The following is a 20,974-nucleotide window of genomic DNA, read 5'->3' as shown; positions in this document are numbered from 1 at the left end:
TTAGAATGAATGTGATATTTATTTTGTATTTCTATTGATTTAATTCTCTTAGGCTGACGTTTACGAAGTGCTCTTTTTTTTCTTTTTTAAATAGCTTCACCAGCAGATTCAGACAAAGTTCTGAGGTGTAAGCATTATGTTGAATGACACAATTTAAACGTGCTCTAGCTTTTAGTGAAAAGCCTCGTGGATAAGCAATGAAAAGGGGAGCAAAGCCCGTCTGTGCCGTGCTGATTGTCTGCTCTGTGCACTATTTGTCCCCATTTTAATCAAATTTGGGAGGGGAGCTATGAATATGTATGTGCGGCCCGAGGCCACGGTGGCATGCATTCAGCGTGTTCAGGCCCCTTTAATTAACAGTCACTCTCGGAGGCTTGGTACAATATGATTGAGAGCATAGCAAATCGGTCATGGCATGCCATTTATTTCCATGCTACAGATAGAGGCCGTTATCCAACCACTCCAACAATTCATCTGAGCCGCACCGCCAGACAAGATAAAAGCTCTGTTTTTTTTTTAAAGATAGATTAAGATCTTTCCCCTGTGCGGCTGTCACCGTGAGACTACACGAGGAGGACAAAGTAACATCATCAGAATTATTAAAACTTCCCTTGTGGTCTAAAGTCAAGCTGAATCCGCCTGCCGCCATCTGCTTTCCTACTGGCCCTCGGGGGAAATCTCCGTCTCCAATAAATTGAGAAATATGCACGCCGACTAATTCCATGTGGTCACTATGTAAATGTTTAATTCATATATGAATGAGATTTGGGAATTCCTCCTTGTGCGCTCAACAGAATCTAAAAACCAGATGCTGTGAAACCTGCGAAAATGTGTCTAGTAGAATTATATATTTGATAAACTGGCATAAATAAATCAGTATAGTTTATTTTCATCTTTAAATACAAACATCAGAGGCAGTTAATATTTCCTCTTGAATAATTGATGCCTTTTCGTGCTATGCATTATAATTAAAATACAACATGTTATCATGAGGAGGGTGAATGTGGCGAAGCTGCAGCTAAAGGAAATATTGTTGGACACTATTAAAACATACATTCTGTGAGTGGACACTACACTGTGGTAGGGATTGCACGTGACAAATTTTACTTAATGTGGTTATTTTAATTTTCCCTTAATTAAACGGTTATTTTGCCATCGTCTATTTTCTTGTATTTATCATAAAGTATTAGTCAAACCTCCCCTATTTCATTTTTATTGTTTTATTTTCTGATTTTCTGATTGTTGTCGTTCATCTGTACGCCGGTGTTCCAGGATTGTATGGTTGGGTTTGTATGACACTTATGTGTTGTTGAAACGTAGGAATTCCAAATTGAATTAACTTTAAATCATAAAAAAGTATTTATGGTTGAGGAACATTTTAATCTTAATTTATTATCTTAAATTAAGATTTAAAATGAAGGAAATCTTCAATCACCTATCAGGAAGATTTGAGCAGCAGTGTTAATTAGGCAAAAAAATATAACAAAAAAGCGTGTTTTTAGCCGTCATCTGAGAAGAAATGGATGCAACACTGACCACTGATGACCTGTCCGAACAGCTCCTCCGGTGTGTCTCCAAAGAAAGGCACGCAGCCCACGAGGAACTCGTAGAGGATGATGCCCATCGCCCACCAGTCCACCGGCTTCCCGTAGCCTTGCCTCAGGATCACCTCGGGTGCGATATACTCCGGGGTTCCACACACCTGGCAATCAAAAACACAACGAATACTCTCAACCAGACGTGGCTCGTGGAACATGTTTTGTCCAAACTGGCACGTTAAATGAGGCGTACCTGCTTATCAGAGAACTCCCTGACGTCTTTCTCTATGTGTCCCTCGTACAGGTTGGTGGTCATGTTCATCAGCCCGACTTTGGACAACCCGAAATCTGTCAGCTTAATGTGTCCCATTGACGTGACCAGCAAACTGCGAGGAAGGGAAGGGAAACATTACAGTTAACTGGTATAATGAAAAACAACAGTCAACAGACCATTAAGCCTAGAAAATGGCTTGAGCATGTTTAAAAAAAATAAAATTGCACTAGTTTGAAAGCTAGATGTTGACTAAATTTAGTAAAATTATCTTAAATTCTTTGCACATGAACCAATATTTTACCATGTCTGCCTGTTCTGTTTGTTATATCTTAATATTAGATTTACAGTCACGCAAATGGGCCATTTATGTGTCACTCACACCGCCGCACAAAGCCTGATTTGTTGTGTGGATGCAGACTAAGAGTGAACAAAGACTTTTTCAGTCATTTTCGCATGCCAGAAAACCCGAAACGATGATAGATGCTGTAGGGAACCGCGGGCGGTAACCCTCTATGGGCTCATCGCGCCACCATATGTTGATTGTGGCTGCTGTGACATTCAGGAGGTCTCACTTGTCTGGCTTGAGGTCCCGGTGGACGATGCCATAGTTGTGGAGATACTCCAGAGCCAGCACCGTCTCTGCGAAGTACATCCGGGCCATATCCACGGGGAGGGGACCCATGTTCTTCAAAAGGGTGGCACAGTCTCCACCTGTAAACATCAATGGAGTGATGTGATTGAGAAAAAACACAGAGGAGACATTGTGTTCAAAGTGCTTGCAGCTGCAGCACCAGTGTACTTAAATTGTTTTTTTTAAACCTAGCGGCTGACCTTCAACATACTCCATGACCATGCACAGGTGCCGCCGGGTCTCAAACGAGCAGTACATGGACACCACGAAAGGGTTCTCGGCAAAGGTAAGGATGTCTCTCTCCACAAAGGCCTGCTGGATCTGATTCCTCAAAATCAGGTTCTGCTTGTTGATCTTTTTCATGGCAAAGCGTTGCTTCGTTTCCTTGTGACGAACCAGGTACACGGCTCTGTGGAAGAAAACGGTTGACCGGTGAGCTGGAGGACAGAACTATTGTCTGTTGTTATTAATGTCGAGAGGAAAACAGAAGGAGAATGCGGCGGGAGATAACTGAAAACGGGGAAAGAAAAGGTTAGTCCGACCTTAAATAGTAACAAACCATCTATCATCAGATTAGATACTCAGATACAGATTACGATGTCCTTACCCATAGGCACCATTGCTGATGAGTTTTGTCATCTCAAAGTCCAATTCACAGGGTTTACGCCGGCACCGCAAGGCTGTGCTGAGGCTCTGGGACTGAGGGCAAGAGGAGACACAAATACTAGAGCAAATCAAAAAGATAACATCTGTACTTCGCCGGTAAAGACGGGTGGAGTAAATCAATACAGGAACAACAATCCCTGAGTGCTCACAGAGTCGTCCGTTTCTGGTGTTTCTGCGATCCCGCTGTCGCAGCTGGTCAGCTGAGCGATTTCTACAAAAGAAATGAAGAGAAAACCAGCAGTTTAAATATTTAAAATATGTATAACTTCATGCGAGGCCTGCAGTTTTTTGAAACAAAAGTAACGTAAATGCTGAGAAATCAGAACCTGTTAACAAAAAAAGAAACCGGCAGCCTTTGTTAACCTATTAGGTTCGAGGTGCTGACTCTGAGATAATCTGAATTGAGAATAAATGGGGCGGAAATCAGTAGTGGCAACACAAACACGTCCAACACTTATTTTGAAAATCACCACTCCAGAACACGTGCTCATTATACATTCATTTACATTCCTTTTTGTTTTGTCTCCGTGTGTGTGTTTGTGTGCAGCCATGCTAAAGTCCGTGTGTTTGTTTTCACAGGGGGGTGTTTGTCTCGTCCCTAGTGAGCCCGTAAAACACATTTTCAATGCTATTTAACATCTGTTCTTCCTTGTAAGGTTTGCTGCGGGCAGACGAGGCTCAGGGCAAAACGAAACCCGGGAGACACTCGGGGGAAATGAATGGAGAGATTGGCTGATGAGCCAGCCAGCGTGGATCTGTATAAGGTCTGTGGGGAGGCCATTCCTTTCTAATTAGTCATAATGGATGCTGTTTGTAACTGAATCTGGAGAGACAGAGGGTCATTAGAAAGACGGTCTGTTCAGTACAGGACATTAGTCAAGAGAATCTTTGCCTTTTAGTTCCTTCATTCCTTTACAGCCTCGCCACAACAGTTACCCATCATTCTTATGTACCGCATCACCGACAACTGTAATACTCTGCAGCCGGTGGATTTATGTGAGATGAGATACTTTCTGCTTCACAAACCCAAAACAACAAACTAGAAAATGATGCACTGAAACAAGTAAATAGGGGAATAACCTCACATTCCCACATTTTTTATAAATAATTTCATTTTGTTACTACTTTTCAATATCACGCTCAATTTTCTATTTTAGTTCTCATTTGGCACTGGGGTTAGTATCACTTCTTATACACTTTATATATTTACACCTTTATCTAATCGTTTGTTGTTGTAACTTACTTTATATATTTTAGTTGAATTTTTACTATATTATTTAGTTATTGCTATTCTATTGTGCACTGGTGTTACCTCTTTTACACTTAACAATTTTTACTTTATTGTTCATATATGTTAATATATTCTTTTTATTCTATTGTTTTTTGTTGTCTTTCTGCACAAAAATGACCTTATAATGAAGCTAAATCTCTTTATTAAAACCCTTAATAAAGCTCTATCTTGTCTTTTCATATTTGAGAGTCTTGTTGAAGGGCGCCAGCCGCTCTGACCACAGTTGTTTGTATTCTATCGTCTCTGATGACGACCATCAGCTTCCCATACCTTCCAGCGGATCCCTCGTGAGTCCCAGCTGGCTGATGATGTAACGAGGGATGTCCGTTTTGATGCCCTGCCCTTCTTTAGCGTGTCCTTCAGCGGCCTCCAGAAGGTGGTAAAACTCCTCAGGGTCAAACTCCTGCAGACACACAGCGGCACGCTTTAGTACATGAACAATGCTTAAGAAGGAGGTAAACAACACATCTATAATCTTTGCTTTTCACTTGTTTTTAGCGGTCTCAGTGTGCAGTTTGAAGCTTTGATGAATGGTGACAACGTCGTCAACGACAGGATGTCTAAAGGGATTAAGTGGCAGCTCTGCTGAAGGTAGAGAAATACACATTTAGGCGCTGATCAGACGGCGAATTTTAGCAGCCTGAGGCGGATTCTTGTAGTTCTTTTCAAAGAGAGTTAAGCATTTTGCACGCTGCCTTTAAACTGCCGAGTAAAAGCATTTTTATTAAACTGCGAGCGGAAAAGCGCCCAATGTCATTCTTTTACATTTTTCCCTCATTGATGTGACTTTTGCTAGCCGGGGTTATCATGATCTGAACAGGAAAGAGTGGGAAGCAGGTTAGTGCCGTACTTGAGATTTCACACAGTTCAGGGTTTGTTTATAGCATCAATAACAAATACCACTACCGAATTCCACCTGCAAAACCCTCTCCGTCTGATCACGGCCTCTCGCTGCTCGAACCCTTTTCACGTTACATAATCTTGATACATTATTAATAACAAATATCGCTTATTTAACTAATTTAGCCCGGATGTCTGTAAAGGAAGTGAAGGATGAAGGTAGCTAAATCACGTCTGGGACCTGTGGTAGGTTTGAGGTGTGTGCCTGTAAAATAATTTGATATGATAATAAGCCACTTTGTTGGTCTGTGTGTGTGTGTTTGCCTGTGGCTTCACCTGCCAGTCAACACAGGTTATTTTATTTTATACAATTAATATATATATATATAAAAAAAGGGGAAACATTATCATGTTTCTCTTTGGATATGTAGGAAAAATAGTTACACTGCTCGACTTATCAATCCTATTGAGTAACAGAATGAAGACGATAAGAATTATATTTAAAAAAAACATAATTGTATAATTCAGAAACATACCAGACATTCCAGCAGTCGAGCAGGTCGGGCTATGATGATGAGGATCTTCTTCACCAGCTCTTTGATGACGTTGAGCTCCTCGCTTTCGGTTCTCTCAGTGGACTGTAGATCAAGAGACAAGATTTCAGTTTTTCACACGTTACCGTGAGGGAAATGCAGCATGGTTCTCCTGTATCGCAGTCTGTGGCTCACAGTATCCCCATCACTGAGCTCTAGACATCGAGACCACCATGAGATCTTTGAAAAACCCAGAAGGTCCGCTGTATTTCTTAAGGGAGCTTATGAGGGCAACATTCAAGTGCCAATTTCTTATTAACGTTTACAGACGAGCAATAGAGAGCATTCTGACTGAAAACATTACACACTAGTGTGGGATGTGCACGGCCTTCAGCGGGGGATTTAAATGAAGGAAATCAGCATCAGTTAACTTGGTGACAAGAGGTGCCTGCGCAGAGCCCAAAGGATAAAAAAAAGGCCATCCACACTCCAGCCACAGCCTGTTCACCCTGCTGCCATCTGGCAAGAGATACAGAAGTATCAGCTGCCTTCAGAGCTTCTTCCCTCCGGCTGGGCAACCCCTGCATCTCATGTAGCAACTACAAACTGCAGTTTATTGCATGACCCTGTTGTACGATAACCTTATATCAACGCTTACTTTTCTTGAGGTTGTTCCAGAATCCTTAAAAGACTCTTCTGACCTTCCGGAGGGGGAAATATTTCATCTGTTGCACCATATAAAAGATTTTAACCAGTTTCCCCAAGTTGTACCTTGATTTTTTTCGTGATCTCAAGCAAAGATGGTCGCCAGAAATGCCATGCCATTGCTCAATGTGTAAAATTAATGTATCAGTTATATTGGCATTTATTTATATTTATTTCACAAAATACAAAATGCGATAAAATGGCACGTTCATATTTTGTATTCCATAGCAGACTAAATAGTTTTTGTATCCAGATGGTTTGAAAAATCTTGAAGAATTCTGGGAATACTTAAAATGCTAATTAATTTCCTCTCAGATGTACAACAGCACATTTATAACACCGTTCCAACGCCATTTAAATGAGTTTTTTCTGATGCAATGTCTTTGTAAAACATCTGTGTGAGTTCTGAAGACGCGCTCACCTCTTGAACGAGCCTCTCGAGCTTGTCAGTGAGCTCGCAGAAATAGCTGGAGGTGATGAGTCCTAGCCGGCTTTTCTCCAGACAGTCACGGGCCAGTTCAATTATCTGGTGGTGGGCGAAGCCGAGCACACCATCTGCCAAAGGGAGGACGCTCTCTGGAGAGTTGCTGCGGATGATGTCCTGGATCCTTTCCTCCATTTGAGCTGTGGCCTGCAGGAAGAAGGGGAAGACGTCACTTTGGCAACAACATTAGATAATTAATGGCCAGATATCGGCTGTCGAGAACATATTGTGAGCCCTCACCCTGGGAAACCGCTCCTTGTAGACGTGATTCATCATGATAATCTCATGGTCGTAACATGAGGGAGATCTTCCGGGGCTGAAAGAGATATTTGACGGTCAGTACCCGAGTGGCACCGACGGTGTACGGTGTTCCCCTGCAGAGGTAAATATACCTGAGACTGCGGGAGCGCGGGCGCATGGCCGTCGCTCTGCGGCACTCGTCCCCGGAGATGCTCTCAGTGCAGAAGTGCCGTGAGAGGAAGTGCAGTTCATCAGGCGTAGGCTGGAAGGGCAGCTGGTGCAGCTTCTCCTGTGATGAACAGGATGACTGGAAATGAAACACATATATATTCAACATGAAAAGAAAAAAAAAGTTTTTTTTTTGTGTGTGTGTGGATTAAATAACCATAATAACAAAAAAAAACCCTATATGTTTTGGCAATTTTATCCCTCAAATAACAGTGGGCTTTCTGGAGTTAGATGAGAATATCAGTAAAGTGAAACATTTGAAAAAAAAGGTAAAACTACAGCTTGTTATTTTTACATTTCAGTTTTTGTAAATAATAAACTGACAATATAAAAATGTGTTAGTCTGTGATTTTAGAGGTGCTGTTGGTAGGTGGACTTTTTCAAAGGCCAGGCTAGCCGTTTCCCCCTGCTTCCAGTCTTTATGCTAAGCTAAGTTAGCCTGTACCTTTATATTATACCTGCCACATGAGTGGTGGTAACAATCATTACTTACTATAGCTTTAATGCATTTCAAGTAACCATATGTAATGAGGATATCTAGTAACACACAGGACAGATCACACTGAACAACAACTAAATAATTATCAAGTTTACACAAATTAATTAAAATACAATGAGTATGTCATGTATAGTGTATCAAACAAATGTTACTGTTTCTAGACTTGACTCATGACTGAGAAACAAAGACGTGTTTCCTTCGACAGCTGGTGTGAATAGCAGGAAATGTACTCGCTAAACAAAAACATTTTAATCCCCTGACTCTTTGTAATTCCTGTGAATGTTAGTGTGTGTTTGCATGCATTGTATGCACATGCTCCGTCTGCTTCCTATGAACACAGACATGTTTGAGGACGTGTCAGAGTGAAGGAAACGGAGCGATATGACGCAGCAACTAGACACAATAAGAGATTGATGTGTGTGTGTGTCGTTTACTCCAGAACAAATATTTCACCTCTCATACAGTGTTTCATGGGTTAGTAAACAAATACTGAACTCAACATTAATTCCCAATCATGTTACAGCAATATGAATGTGAGTTTAATTGGTGCTGAGCAATTCATTCTATTTACATCAAAATCACAATTTTAAATGGTGACATTTTCAAAAGCAGTATTAAATATAACTTTGATAGTTAAAATATGCCATAACAACATGCAATGTGATAAAGTTTACGCCCGTTTCTGGTCAATTTACTGTTGAATGTGAAACGGAAATCTTGGCTGTTTCCTGGTATAATCTGTGTATAATATTTTATGTTAAAAAGAAAAAAGTTCATCTGTTTTTCTCAAATCGATACTTCACCTCAATTCTAGACAGACGGCTAAGAGGAAGCTACGCAGCTACTAGCTGCTGAAATTAGCTGGTAAACAGAGTTGCAGAATCTCTTACAACTAAATTGTTCATACTGTTTTGACACTGTGCATATTTTGGATTTTCATGTTATTAGTATTTATATTACTAGTTACACTCTAAAGATCTGTCTTATCTCTAAGTCTACGTTTCAGCACGTCTTATGGGTGTTTTAAGCTTTTTATCTAGCTAGTTTATGGAATAGAAAATAGTCCCAAAGCGGGTTGGTCTAAGGGTTCAACCTTACTTTAACTCTGTTATGTTGATATCTTTGGTTGTGGATGACTGGGTGAGTGTTTGAGGCTTACAGAGACGGTGGAGCTGGGCGTGTTGGTTCCATATCCAGAGGAGGGAAGGGAGGCCAACGACCAGCGGCGACCGTCAGTCCTGTCACACAACGGCAAAGACGGTGAATTACGACGCTCGTCCGTGAGAAGACTACAATTGTCTTTGGAAACATGAAATGTGCATAATTTCCATGTTTGTATGCCAACAATCCTAAATGATCACACTGCTTTAGATGGATGGGTAACTTTCTTTGCTTTTGTTCAAAATGAAATTAGAGAAACAATAAGTGAATGTAGAACTGAAATGTCAGAGTCACTACGAGACAAACTAATGAACTATGAAAACTATTATGGAAAATAAAGTCTACGAGCAACATGTATACAGGGTTATGAAAAGGGGCAAATGAAAGCCTAACATGGGGGAGTTACCTGTCTTGTCTGTGGCAATGACTGTGGATCATAATAAAAATACAACATTACATGATATTGTGTTGAGAAATGGTGTAAATTAAAAAAAACATTTTAATGTTTTTGTAAGCAGAAATAGACTTAAGAAGCGTAATACGTCTTGTGCTGGCAGAGAACATTAACGTCTCGAGCTACAAGCAAGAGTCTTTCAACTCTAAACACAGTATACTTCTTTTTTTTAAGCATCTGTAACCGAGAAGCCTTCGGCCGGCAGATCAAGTAAATATTAATGTTTGTGTGAATACCTTCGTGCAAAGGAGAAATGAGCAGAGGCACTCGGAGAGAAATTTCTAGGACTGTCTTGAGGGCTCGTTCCTGCAAGAAAAACACAAAATCTAATTTAAAAAAGGTAAACAAAACTGCAGGCAAAAAAAACAACTCAATAAGACTCTTTCGGCTGCAAATTGAAATCCAAAGATTGATTAACTGCAATAAACCACCGACGGCGGCATCATCACGGTTTAGAGTGAACAGCGTCTGATGTCTGGTCATTTTTTACTCTCTTGAAATCTTGCTTAAAAGAATAAAAAACATATTAAAGTTGAGCTTGATGTTACAGAGACTGTGATAAACGCACAAGCAGAGCCCACTGCTCTTATTGCAGAGAAAAGGTCACTTTTGTACTCATGGTGGTGCGTTCTTTATACGTAGTTTTCCTAAAATTAGATTTTAAAAAATCCTCAAATGGTAAAACTTCTGAGACTCCCAGTAATGTGGCCGTTACTACAGAAAGTCTCTGCACACTTGACAAGTTAATATACTTTTACTTCACAACATCAGACACAAAAGGATGACACTTAAAAACACACGGGTAAGAATATTAATAAAAGAGCAGAACTAAAGTGTATTTATTTGCTAATTAGCGAAATGTTGCAAAAAAGGTTCTTCACCAGTGCGTTTTCGTTTTGCCGGTAAAATATACAATATAATACTTTTCTACTGTGGCCTGCAGCCACAACAAGTAATTAACAGACTTCGGCTGCAGGCTACACACGCAGCAGCAAGACAGCTCCCCGAAAGTGAAGCCAAAATATCTGGATCCACCTCCGGGAGGCCGGTTGTTACTTTAGGAAGCGCTCGACTTGATGTGCAACTAAGTTTTCCACAATCAAGATTACGATTAATATTTGATTAATGCGTTTCAGACCCAAAGACGACTTCTTGTTGCCAGAAAAGTGTATCGCCGGAGTAAATTCTAGACGTTATAAAAGCACAAGGATTTTGGGCTTAAATTGGATAAAAAAAATAGTGTATTTTGGCCATATCATGTAAATGAGAGACGTTTTTGCAACACACTTGATATGTCATCTATAAATGGTTTGAAGAGGATCACTTTGCACATAAATAGAGAAGTATCTCTACTATTTTCTCTACTAAACATGCAGGACTATCTCTCTCTTTAAATACATCTGTAATGCTGCACTACATTGCTGGCTACAGAAGCTCTGGCCACTGAACACATTACACTGTGGGGACTTTGGAAAAAGGCACCAATTAGACACAGTTTTTTTTCCCCCCCTTATGATCCTGCATTAATCAGAAATGTTCCATACTGGGGAACAATGACAGCGTCAGTGAATCTCGTTAATGATGCACGTCACCTATTTAAATGCACTGTAATCTTAAATCACAACCAATTATGGATGAAATCCTCCTCCTTTGGGAGTTAGACTGCACCTGAAGACACAGATTATCTACTGACGGCTGAGAACAATGTCCGAAAGAAATAACAAGAATTATGGCTCAAGGGAAGGTCGCTTATGAAATTATTCATGATCATGAACAAGAGTTGGATCGGCTACAATACAGAGCCAAGGCCAGGATTCAGGAGAAAAACATTATTCATGTAGAGACCCATTTAATTACCGTGCATACGTCAATGTTCTCAGTCATCTGCCGGCTGTAAAAAAGGAACTGGATGTTTTTCTTACCTATAAAACCAATATTAAGACCGAGCCCCAGTGAGAGGTCATCCCAGCGCTGAACACATTCATTTGCAATAACATTTTCGGATTCCATCTTGAAAAAGGGCCGTGCCCCTTCGTTACAGACCAAAACACTGTGAGTCGAGGCTTTAACTTAGCTGACCAATGCCAGGAAATAAAACGCCCTGTGGTAAATGAGGCCTGCCCTCCCTCTGCTCCGGTGCATTTCCTCTCTGCAGGCCACCACTTCCTCACCCGGCACAATCACTGCCCTTTAACCCGTCACTGTACGGTTTGATTCACACCAAAAACACAACAGAACTGAGTAATAGTTTTACTTTTTTAGTGCTTTCTGTCATTGATTTCTGTACCAGACAAGCATTTGCATCCTACGTCGTCAACACAAATTAATGTGTAAATTAATTGTGTTTTTATCCATTCTATAATATCAATATTGTACGATAAGTGCTGGTTCAAAACGCAGGAGGATTATGCTTCTACTTGCATTTTGCAGTATTTTGCAGTACAGCGAACATAACACAAGGGCGCAAAAACAGTGTTTACTCATTAATTAATAAACACACACATGTGCTGAACACACACTTACCTGTTAGAGATGAGAGAGGGGAGTGAGGTCGCGGCAAGCCTGAAGACTGTCCGCTGCCTATCAGGCTTTTTCTGTTGCTCGTTCTGCAGCTGTGAAACCAGAGAGTCAAATATTAGTATTACGAAGACATTATGCATCACATATTTACTAACAACGCCTTCAATTGACGCTCCTCAGTGTAGTATTTATTTAGTTTGGTCACTCACGGATATGTTTTTGGAAGGATCATAGTTATAATTCCCACCGTAGTAATACATTACAATCTTTTTTTATCATCATTTACTTTAAGTGTTCATTGTTTGCAAGCAAGAAAAGAGAAATATATACAAAATCTATGCAACAACAACACACAAAAAGTAAAATAATTTCACAATATCATGCATTTTAAAAGTGATTGCAATGCATTATAAAAAGATTATAATGTATTGCTATAGGTATTGTAATACACTCTGATGTAAGCATTAAAATGTCAGTGGGGGACTTTAATGCAATGTTTCAACAAATAGCTCCTTGTCTAAGGGATCAATATTGTGGATGTAATGTCACTCTTAAATGTCACTGTTAATTTCCAGGAACATGTTTTTTTTGTTGTTGTTGCAACTATTCCCACAATGCAAAGAGAGCCTCCTCCACCTCCAGCACATCTTTACACATTCAGTTACACTAAACACAAACACTCAGTGACTTGTATTGCCGACTAGATACTTTATTACAATGTAATAAACACCTTCCCCGTCTAACGCACTCGGGGCAGTGTTTACAGTCCTGGAGTGGACGGTTAATGCTGGTGCCAGGAAAAGAGACAGAACGTCCTGGTTCAGTCACCAACATGAAGCCGGTTCTCTGCACAGCATCCGGGATGCTTTTAAGTTGGTTGATCATGTTAATGCAGGACGGTGACTCACGAGGAGCCGCTGTGACCAACAACACGTGACTCAGAAATTGTAGCCCAGTTTTTAACCTTGAGAGAAAAATGAACTATTTCAACGTAAAAAAAGAAGAAAGTACCGATTAGTCTCGGGTTTACATTTTCAAATTAGAGGCTGTCAGTGGGAACATAATGCATGAAGAACATGAATTTGCTTCAAGGTCAGAGACTCAATGACAACCTCTTACATAACCTCCTCAGAGAACTGAGTCATTTCCGACTGAATTTTTTAAGATGTTATTCAATAAGAATTTCCATTCCGTGCACAATAAAAAACAAAAAAAAAACATCTTCTATGAGTGTTTGAATAGTGAAGCTGGTTGGTGGCCATCAATGTTCCCTCTAATTTTTTTCAGCACTGAGCAATTTTTTTTTTTTCTGAGCGCACATTTCAGCACTGTGAGCAATTTGCAACCACGCAATCTGCCGAAAACGACCACAAGCCTGCGTTAGCCATAGGGGATTCAAAGAGATGACAGCAAATGCATCAATATGTATACACGGTTGATATTTATTCAATATCCTTTATAATGGCTGGACTTTGGGAACATTTTAATGATGGTGTTTTACCAGTTTAGTTGAACTTAAAGGATCTTTGTTGAACTTCAATAGGGGGAGGTTATGACTAGTTCACTGGTTATGACTGATAATGATATATATATATATAAAAAAAGTATCAAAAGGTGTTTAGTCATTTCTCAGCAGGTACAACATTTAAGTGGAACTGCATTGAAAGAAAAATGCTAAAGCAGTGCTTAACAATAACTATAGGCCTATTAAATTGACATGGTGTCATTTTTCATAAAGGTAGCCTATATAAACAATTTAATAACTTCATATTTAAATATGTCTGAAGGACTGGAGGACAGCGGGGGTGGGGATGCTAACGGAGGCAGAGCGCTAGCAGAGGTACAGAGAGCGCATGTCGAGAAACGGGACGCTGATTGGCCAAGAAGACTCGACACGTCACATCAAAGATCGTATTATTGAGGAGATGGCTCACTCCTATCTCAGAAACACTGCCGCAAAAAATATTTTTAAGCCCTAAAAAAAAATCGTTTGTGCGGTCAGAAAAATGTGCCATGCTCCTGTACTGCAGCCTTTTATGACCACAGTATTCTTATTGCCAAGCTTGAATGTTAATAGTTCCCATGATGGTAACAGGCATTGCAAATTCAAGTTACATTCCCCATACGTTTCCTCTTCTGTTATGATTGACGTTGTTCGGTCTCTTGTTTCTGTCACACCTGGAGAACTGACAAGTCCTTTGGTCCAATGCTGCTGAGAAACATCTCAAAAACCTTCAACTTGCACAAAGCAAAGCAGCCAGATTTGTTTTATATATCTTGATTAAAAATAAATGACTAAAACCAAAATGGTTGAATCTTTAGTTGTTCATATTTTGCAACCTTTTTGGTTGTTTAAATGTGCCTTTTCTGGCCATTTCTTTGTGACAATTTGTTTTTTGTGCAAACCAAGAATCCAAACCAAGAATAAAGAAGTTAAAACACAGTGACGCATGTCTACAGCGTGAAGTTATTAACCATTAATTAACCATTCATGTCGGAGAGCGAGAAAAGAGTCGGTCACAGGTGCAGCCCGCCCGCCTGTGTGTTGCAGCACTGATTGCACACAACGTTCAACTGCACATGAGCTTCTGCACGTGCACATTCTGCAATGACTCACAGGAGCCGCTGCAGAGGCCTCAGAGCGTCAATGCCACCTTAGCAATAGTGAAGAGCGCGGCAACGTTTTACTCGAGTCAATGTTGATGTTCAAAAGGCGATGTCATTCTTTGCTCCTCAGGATTTAGAATACACTGAAGCCAAAGACCTTGATGGACATAAAAGCAATTACAATATTCTCGTTGTTGATGGTTTGCACCAATCAGGCGCCATCTTGTTTGTTTTTCATGTAAACGCCCCGTATCTGATCTGGTGTCCAAACTAATCCATGTGCCTCCTGCAGATCCTTCATCCTTATGCTCACAAAAGTTAATGCAAGAATAACTACATGAATAAAAGCATCAAAAGTAAATTGGATTTACCCTCTCGTGTTGGAAGTTGTGTATTTGTAGGCGTGTAGATTAATGATTTAAAGTGCCCCCCCCTATGTTCTCTCTCAGTGTTGAAAGTCCTTGCAAGTATTTTTAAGTTGTGTATTATGTGTACATTTGAACAGTCAAATACAGAAACAACACCTGGCTTGATATTGTTTATTATCGCTCAGCAGCAAGCTTTAAAGAAGAATTCTGTTCACTAATTCTAATTCATCCCTAGGATGATTGTTTGTGCTCTTGGAGTAGATTACCTACGGGCAATTTCCCACAAATTTGATGCATGGTTTGAACGATGACTCCAGATTCATCAGCAGAAGAGGCCTTAATGGTTGAGCAATTAGCCGCACACTAATGTGATGATGAATGTAGAAATAACAAATGCTCAGAAACAACATATTAATCAATCAGTGGTTCCCAGGGCTCAGTGCTCTTATGATTACACATTTAGAGGACGCACATTTTTAATGATTCAATGAGTTGCCGAGAAGATTTATGCTCTTTGGATCAAGAAAGCAATGACCTTCAAGCAGAGGTCAGTCATTTCTGAATTAAAAAGGTCATTACAGATGTGACCTGCCCAAAGAGAAAGATTATTTGACTTGTAAGATATTGCTCTTCCGACTATGATATATTTGCATTTCATAGAATTAATTATCATGTGCTACATAATGTTACACACAGAAGCAGAAAACATCCCACGATGAAAAAGAAAATGCCGTCAGTGTAGAGCAAGTGTTCTTCTGACTATTTATAATAACTGCACGATTGGACCAAAGGAAAAAAAGTCACGTGCAATTGAGTAATTTGAGGTTAACGTTCATCAATTTAATCACAAGAAACACCTGACAGATATTGGTCCTCGTGCAAGAATCAGTCAGAAACAGATTTAAGATTATTTGTGTCAATTTTCTTGTACTTTGAATGTTCTCCTCTCTCCAATTAAATACACGAGTAATCCAGACCAGTCGCAAAAGTCCTTAAGTACATAAAGTTTGCATGTGCCTTCAAGATAGAAAAAAAGAGACAATTCTTTAATCTAAAAAAAGTTGTTTAAATATGATTTAGAAATCAGCTGAAATTAAATGTAAAACTAAAGTAAACTGCATGCAAAAACCATCTGTTAACCCCATTATGATCGGTTTAACTTTCTTAAATCAATTTTCTTTGCATATTTCGGAGGAAATACTCTTCTCTATTCATTTCTGTGGCACTGATCTGATGAGATGTTGACAGCTGCTGTATTGATATTGTTTTGTTTCGGGTCATCTCATACCACTGATGCTGTTAAACCAGTTAATCTTTTTGTCTGTTGGCAGCACGACATGAAGCTCTGCAGATTGAAAGTCTTGCGTTATAATTGTGACGGAAACCTGTCGACAAACAGAGAGAAACGAAGGATTACATTGGGCATGAATTCTCCAAATTAAATAGATAGTTTGCCCAGTTAGGACACTTTGATGAAGTCGACTTGTACGAGCAAACCTCACAGTAAAAAGGTAAGAGATTCAGGACAAAAATGTTCTTGCATGCGGTTCAATAACCGTCAAAAGGAAGTATCCCAAGCTGCTCGTGGTCCTCTGCAGTGTTGTTGCCGCCCCATTGTCACGCCAAAACCCACATTCATCTCCATAAATCAGAGGAGGGAAACCCGATTATGACTGAAATCCCACTCGTCCTTGTTGACTCAAGTGGTTTTGAGGGCTAACCTGCAATCAAGAGTGTGGACACATGCCGCGAATCATTTATCGTGATGGGGAGGGAGTGAATACTATCTGGTACACAGGTGCTAAGTCAAAGAGGATCAGATTTAACGAGATCTATTTATACCCTCTAACTGTGGATTAGGCCAAGAGAATGCCACGCTGCTGCCCAATCAACCCTCTTGTTGCCTCACCCTCTCACTCCCCGTCCCGCATCATTTTAAAACGCCTCTTGGAGAGTGGAGTGACACTCACGTGGGCCGTTTAAAAACGACCGCTTCTGGGTTTACTCGACAGAACAAAACACGCCACAGGTTATCTGGCCATCTCCGTCACGTTTGATGCTAAACTGAGCCGTGGCGGCGGCGGCACCTCTGTGGCCAGAAAGGCTGAGTGAGGCTTTATAAAAGGAAGGATAAAGGAGCCCTGGGCGAAGATGATAGGGAGAAAGTAGGCCAGTGGTGGATGCCGTACTGCAGATGTGTGAGATTCCTGGAACGGATCCATAGGAGGGTTTACCAGTCTCGCTTTTATACAAAACCCTCCACCCGTCACACCGTTGTTGAATTACACGTGAAATCTCCACAAACTGGAGATCTTTTCTTCAAAAAGGTGTTTATCAAAGTGAGAGAAACTTTACATATCATGGTTAAACTATTTAACAGTGCTCGTTTTACCGTAACATTTAATTCATTTCCACACTGACCTAAATTACTGTAACTCCTTTATTGTGACAAAGTAATCCAAATCTGTCAAACTATTTTCTTAGACTTCAGCAATTTATTTTGGGTACAGGAAAAGGCAAAAATAGATAAACGCCTTTGATTTATAAGACTCCGATAAATCTCAGCATGTCTGATCCTGACCCACGCCAACAAACAAAGCCATGATTAATCTTTTTTTTTTCCACTTCTGTGAGTTTTGCTCCCTTGTCAGAGCTGTCAGGTGAGCTGACAAAGCGCAATGCCACATAAATCGCTGCTGACAAACCCAAATTCAACGTCACTCACATGACACACGAGGCTATTAATAGTATTTAAAAACATGCTGCTTGGGTAAATGCTGCTTCTCTCGCCACTGAAGACAGATTTTCTACATCTGAGGATGTAGAATGTATGAGGATGTATTACACAGCTTTTCAGGAGAATATATTTTCACATTAAGGTTGCATATTCAATTGTGTACCTAATAGTAATATGGTCAATCTTGCACAGTTTACACATCTTGCACAGTTTATTTTAATTTAGAGTGTCTTTAAATATCGGGAGTTTATATCAGAATAGTCTGACCATACCTAAAAGTCAAAGTTAAACTTAAAAGGGAGGACAGTCATTCCAGCTGATTTCATTTCAGTTTAGGCAATAACTGAAAATCCTGAAATGAAACTTTCCATCTGCTGTCAATAGATGTTAAATTTTATCAATTATCCCTGCAGCTTTAAAGTCAGTCAGCAATTTATTCACAGCAGAAAAACATGGCTGTGATCTCAGACTGGGATTTTTTTTTACATCACAAGACTTCGGTTTTCAAGATCCACCAAATCTGACAGCGGTTTTCAAATAGAAAATAATATTTACGCACAATGTCTAAAACACAGCCAGTATTTCATGTTAAGCTGTTTTGCCCTAAAAAAAAAAATGGGTCAGGACAGGGATTAAAGATGAATATCACTTATATGGTCTTCACCAAACCATATACAGAAAAACTGGGATCAAGTGGATTAGCCATGAACCAGTAGCTAAACACTCAGAACCACACACACACACACACACACACACACACACACACACACACACACACACACACACACACACACACAGAAGAAACATTTTGAATTGGGCGTTCGTTGAAAAGTCAAAATTCATTTCCATTAGATGCAGTAGTTTGTTGAAACAACCACATTCCAAAGCGCGGGACAGAAACTGCAACAACAATCAGTGACGGAAATTTAGAAAACAATCAGCGTCAACTCTTAATTAATGAGGATGGCATACAGGGAAGTGCACATCTAGTGCAAGGAACAGGAGACGGCCTCAACAATTAACTTGAAATTACCGTTTGACTCACAAAGCAAATAATACACAATAGGCTAGAAGGCAACACCCAGCTTCTTATTCATGCTGGCCTTGACATACTTTAAACACAAGGAGAAACATCCAGAAAACCACACCGGTAAAGATATTCGTTTGGGAGGACAATAAACGTTTTGCTCGGACAGATTCATATCCGTCTCGAATTGTCATTTGCAAAGAAGCCCGTCTATGAAGCAACGGAAAACATGGCAATGCTTCAAACTGTTTTGAAGGTTACCTCTTGGACCGGCGCAGACGGGCTCCACTGAAGAACTGTGGCATGTTAAAGTTGGACAGTACCGTCCACAGACTAGAATCAGACATCGTGTCCGAGTCATGCCAGAGAGGGAGGTGCAAAGGCGGCTTTTGAAGACCGAGTGAGGAGAAGCGGCGGCTTTCGGGGTTCAGGGGGAAGCGACCTCCGGAGCTGTCCTGACAAATACCCCGACAGCAGCTCTCCTTGGGTCCAAACTTCCTCTGCACAGGCACATCTGCAGCCAGCTGCGGCATAAACACACCGGCAGAGAGGACGCCTCGTCCTCCTCTGTCCTCAAATGAAAAAAAGTAATCCAGGAAGGATCCTGAAAGGCACACAGAGTGTGAGTGTGTGTGTGTGTGTGCGTGTGCGTGTGTATGTGTGTGTGTTCCGGGTCAGGCGTTGACAGCCTCCACTGTTGCAGGGGAAGCGACACCCAACACCGGCTGACTTTTTGTTTTCCCCTCTTCACTGCGACTGTGCTCCATATCCCAAGCGCTCGCCCTGCTCAACATGCTTCATATCATGTAACAGGCATCTACCACTTCGCGTCCCGTGCAGGGGGGTTGCGAGGCAGCCGGGGTGCTGCATCATCAGCAGATGCTGCCGTGCACTTGCAGCTTTCCCAGACTGGCACCCCTCCAGAAGTCCGGTGGGTCAGTGTAATAAGCAGGACCCATTTGAAATGGAAATGCTTTTCCTTTTTGCATGGATTTCATCTGCTGCTGCATAGATTGTTCCCTCAGCCGTTCCCTGCATAGGCGGTCCGGCTTGAGTCATTCGATGAGAGCATCACCTAAACTTCATCACCTTTGATCCTTGACTCGTGTTATCTGGTAGGCAGATAAGCAGCCGAACACAAACGGCTACTAAAAAAATAACAAAACAAATGCAGATCGGAAGTTTAAATCCTAGTTCACGACATCCAACGCATTGATTAACGAATCGCTTTCACTTCAACTGTGAGAAACTGACATTTGAGTAAAAGGTTGGAAGCGCTGTACTCAAAGCTGGGTTTTTGTCACTTTAGTGATGAATTTGACTTCGGAGTCCTGCGCGTATGTGAGAGTTCAGAGTCAGCTGAGCGAAGCAGCCCGCGGAGAGCAGACAGCACGACGACACATTCTCTGAAGTAGCCGTCAGCGCTTTTAACTAAATAATATGCCAAGCCACCTAAACCATTACGAGCACGGAGAACTCGACTTAAAGGCTTCAGGCGTTGATTGCTTGTATCTGATGGCCGTTTCTCACTGGAGAGAGCAAAGTTCAGCCCTGCAAGACAGACCGAGCTGCGATAAGAGCGCTGCTGCAGTCACATGATTGATGGAGTCAGGTATACATGTTACTTTCTCAATCCAGCCTCAAAACATTCATCGGGTCTTATCGGCCTTTCCAGGAATAGAAAATCGACCTCATGTGAGCAAATGAAAACAAAGATAAATGCAACTCGCATTAAAAAGACAGATCTTCAATAACCCTGTGTTAGATTTCATATTTATGGTCCAGTCAATTAAGTGAATTGACAGAAATGTAATTGGCAACAGTTTACATAAAATAATAACAGCATTTGTTAAATGCAAAATTATAATGCATAATTATCAATAATTAGCAATTTCTGAAGCGCTACTCCCAAATAATTGTTGATCCTTGATTCACTGGAGGTGCGTTTGTACAACATGTCTCTGCTAAATTGCCTCATTTGCATGTCTGGCACGACAGATGACTGCCTCATTGTTTGGTGTGAATGTTCTTGAAAAGTGTGTGTTAATCTGGAGGGATGATTCACGCCCATAAAAATCTAAAATATGTAGTTTTCCTCTCATCTTTCTTGCTTCAGTATTTCAGCAGCGACACTGACTTTAAAGCACAATTACACAAGATGTCTGCATCAC

At 40.7% G+C, this 20,974-nt stretch overlaps 1 protein-coding gene across 1 annotated transcript in view; it reads right to left on the bottom strand.

Annotated features, from left to right (window-relative positions):
* The window catches only part of mast4 (microtubule associated serine/threonine kinase family member 4), an 85,837-nt gene that overhangs the window by 12,299 nt on the left and 52,564 nt on the right, over nucleotides 1-20,974 (bottom strand). Inside the window, exons 6-20 of the mRNA XM_079235006.1 lie at nucleotides 12,068-12,156; nucleotides 9,781-9,850; nucleotides 9,497-9,517; nucleotides 9,089-9,167; nucleotides 7,355-7,509; nucleotides 7,203-7,278; nucleotides 6,900-7,109; nucleotides 5,777-5,878; nucleotides 4,671-4,803; nucleotides 3,259-3,320; nucleotides 3,051-3,142; nucleotides 2,644-2,852; nucleotides 2,385-2,523; nucleotides 1,792-1,924; nucleotides 1,537-1,702 (exon numbers count right to left, since the gene is read on the bottom strand). Coding sequence (XP_079091132.1) covers nucleotides 1,537-1,702; nucleotides 1,792-1,924; nucleotides 2,385-2,523; nucleotides 2,644-2,852; nucleotides 3,051-3,142; nucleotides 3,259-3,320; nucleotides 4,671-4,803; nucleotides 5,777-5,878; nucleotides 6,900-7,109; nucleotides 7,203-7,278; nucleotides 7,355-7,509; nucleotides 9,089-9,167; nucleotides 9,497-9,517; nucleotides 9,781-9,850; nucleotides 12,068-12,156 — 1,736 coding nt within the window. The remainder of the gene's footprint in view (nucleotides 1-1,536; nucleotides 1,703-1,791; nucleotides 1,925-2,384; nucleotides 2,524-2,643; nucleotides 2,853-3,050; nucleotides 3,143-3,258; nucleotides 3,321-4,670; nucleotides 4,804-5,776; nucleotides 5,879-6,899; nucleotides 7,110-7,202; nucleotides 7,279-7,354; nucleotides 7,510-9,088; nucleotides 9,168-9,496; nucleotides 9,518-9,780; nucleotides 9,851-12,067; nucleotides 12,157-20,974) is intronic.

Source organism: Taurulus bubalis, assembly GCF_910589615.1.
Source record: "Taurulus bubalis genome assembly, chromosome: 19".
In the NCBI taxonomy this organism is placed as follows: domain Eukaryota; kingdom Metazoa; phylum Chordata; class Actinopteri; order Perciformes; family Cottidae; genus Taurulus; species Taurulus bubalis.
This window is presented reverse-complemented; position numbering and strand designations above follow the sequence as displayed.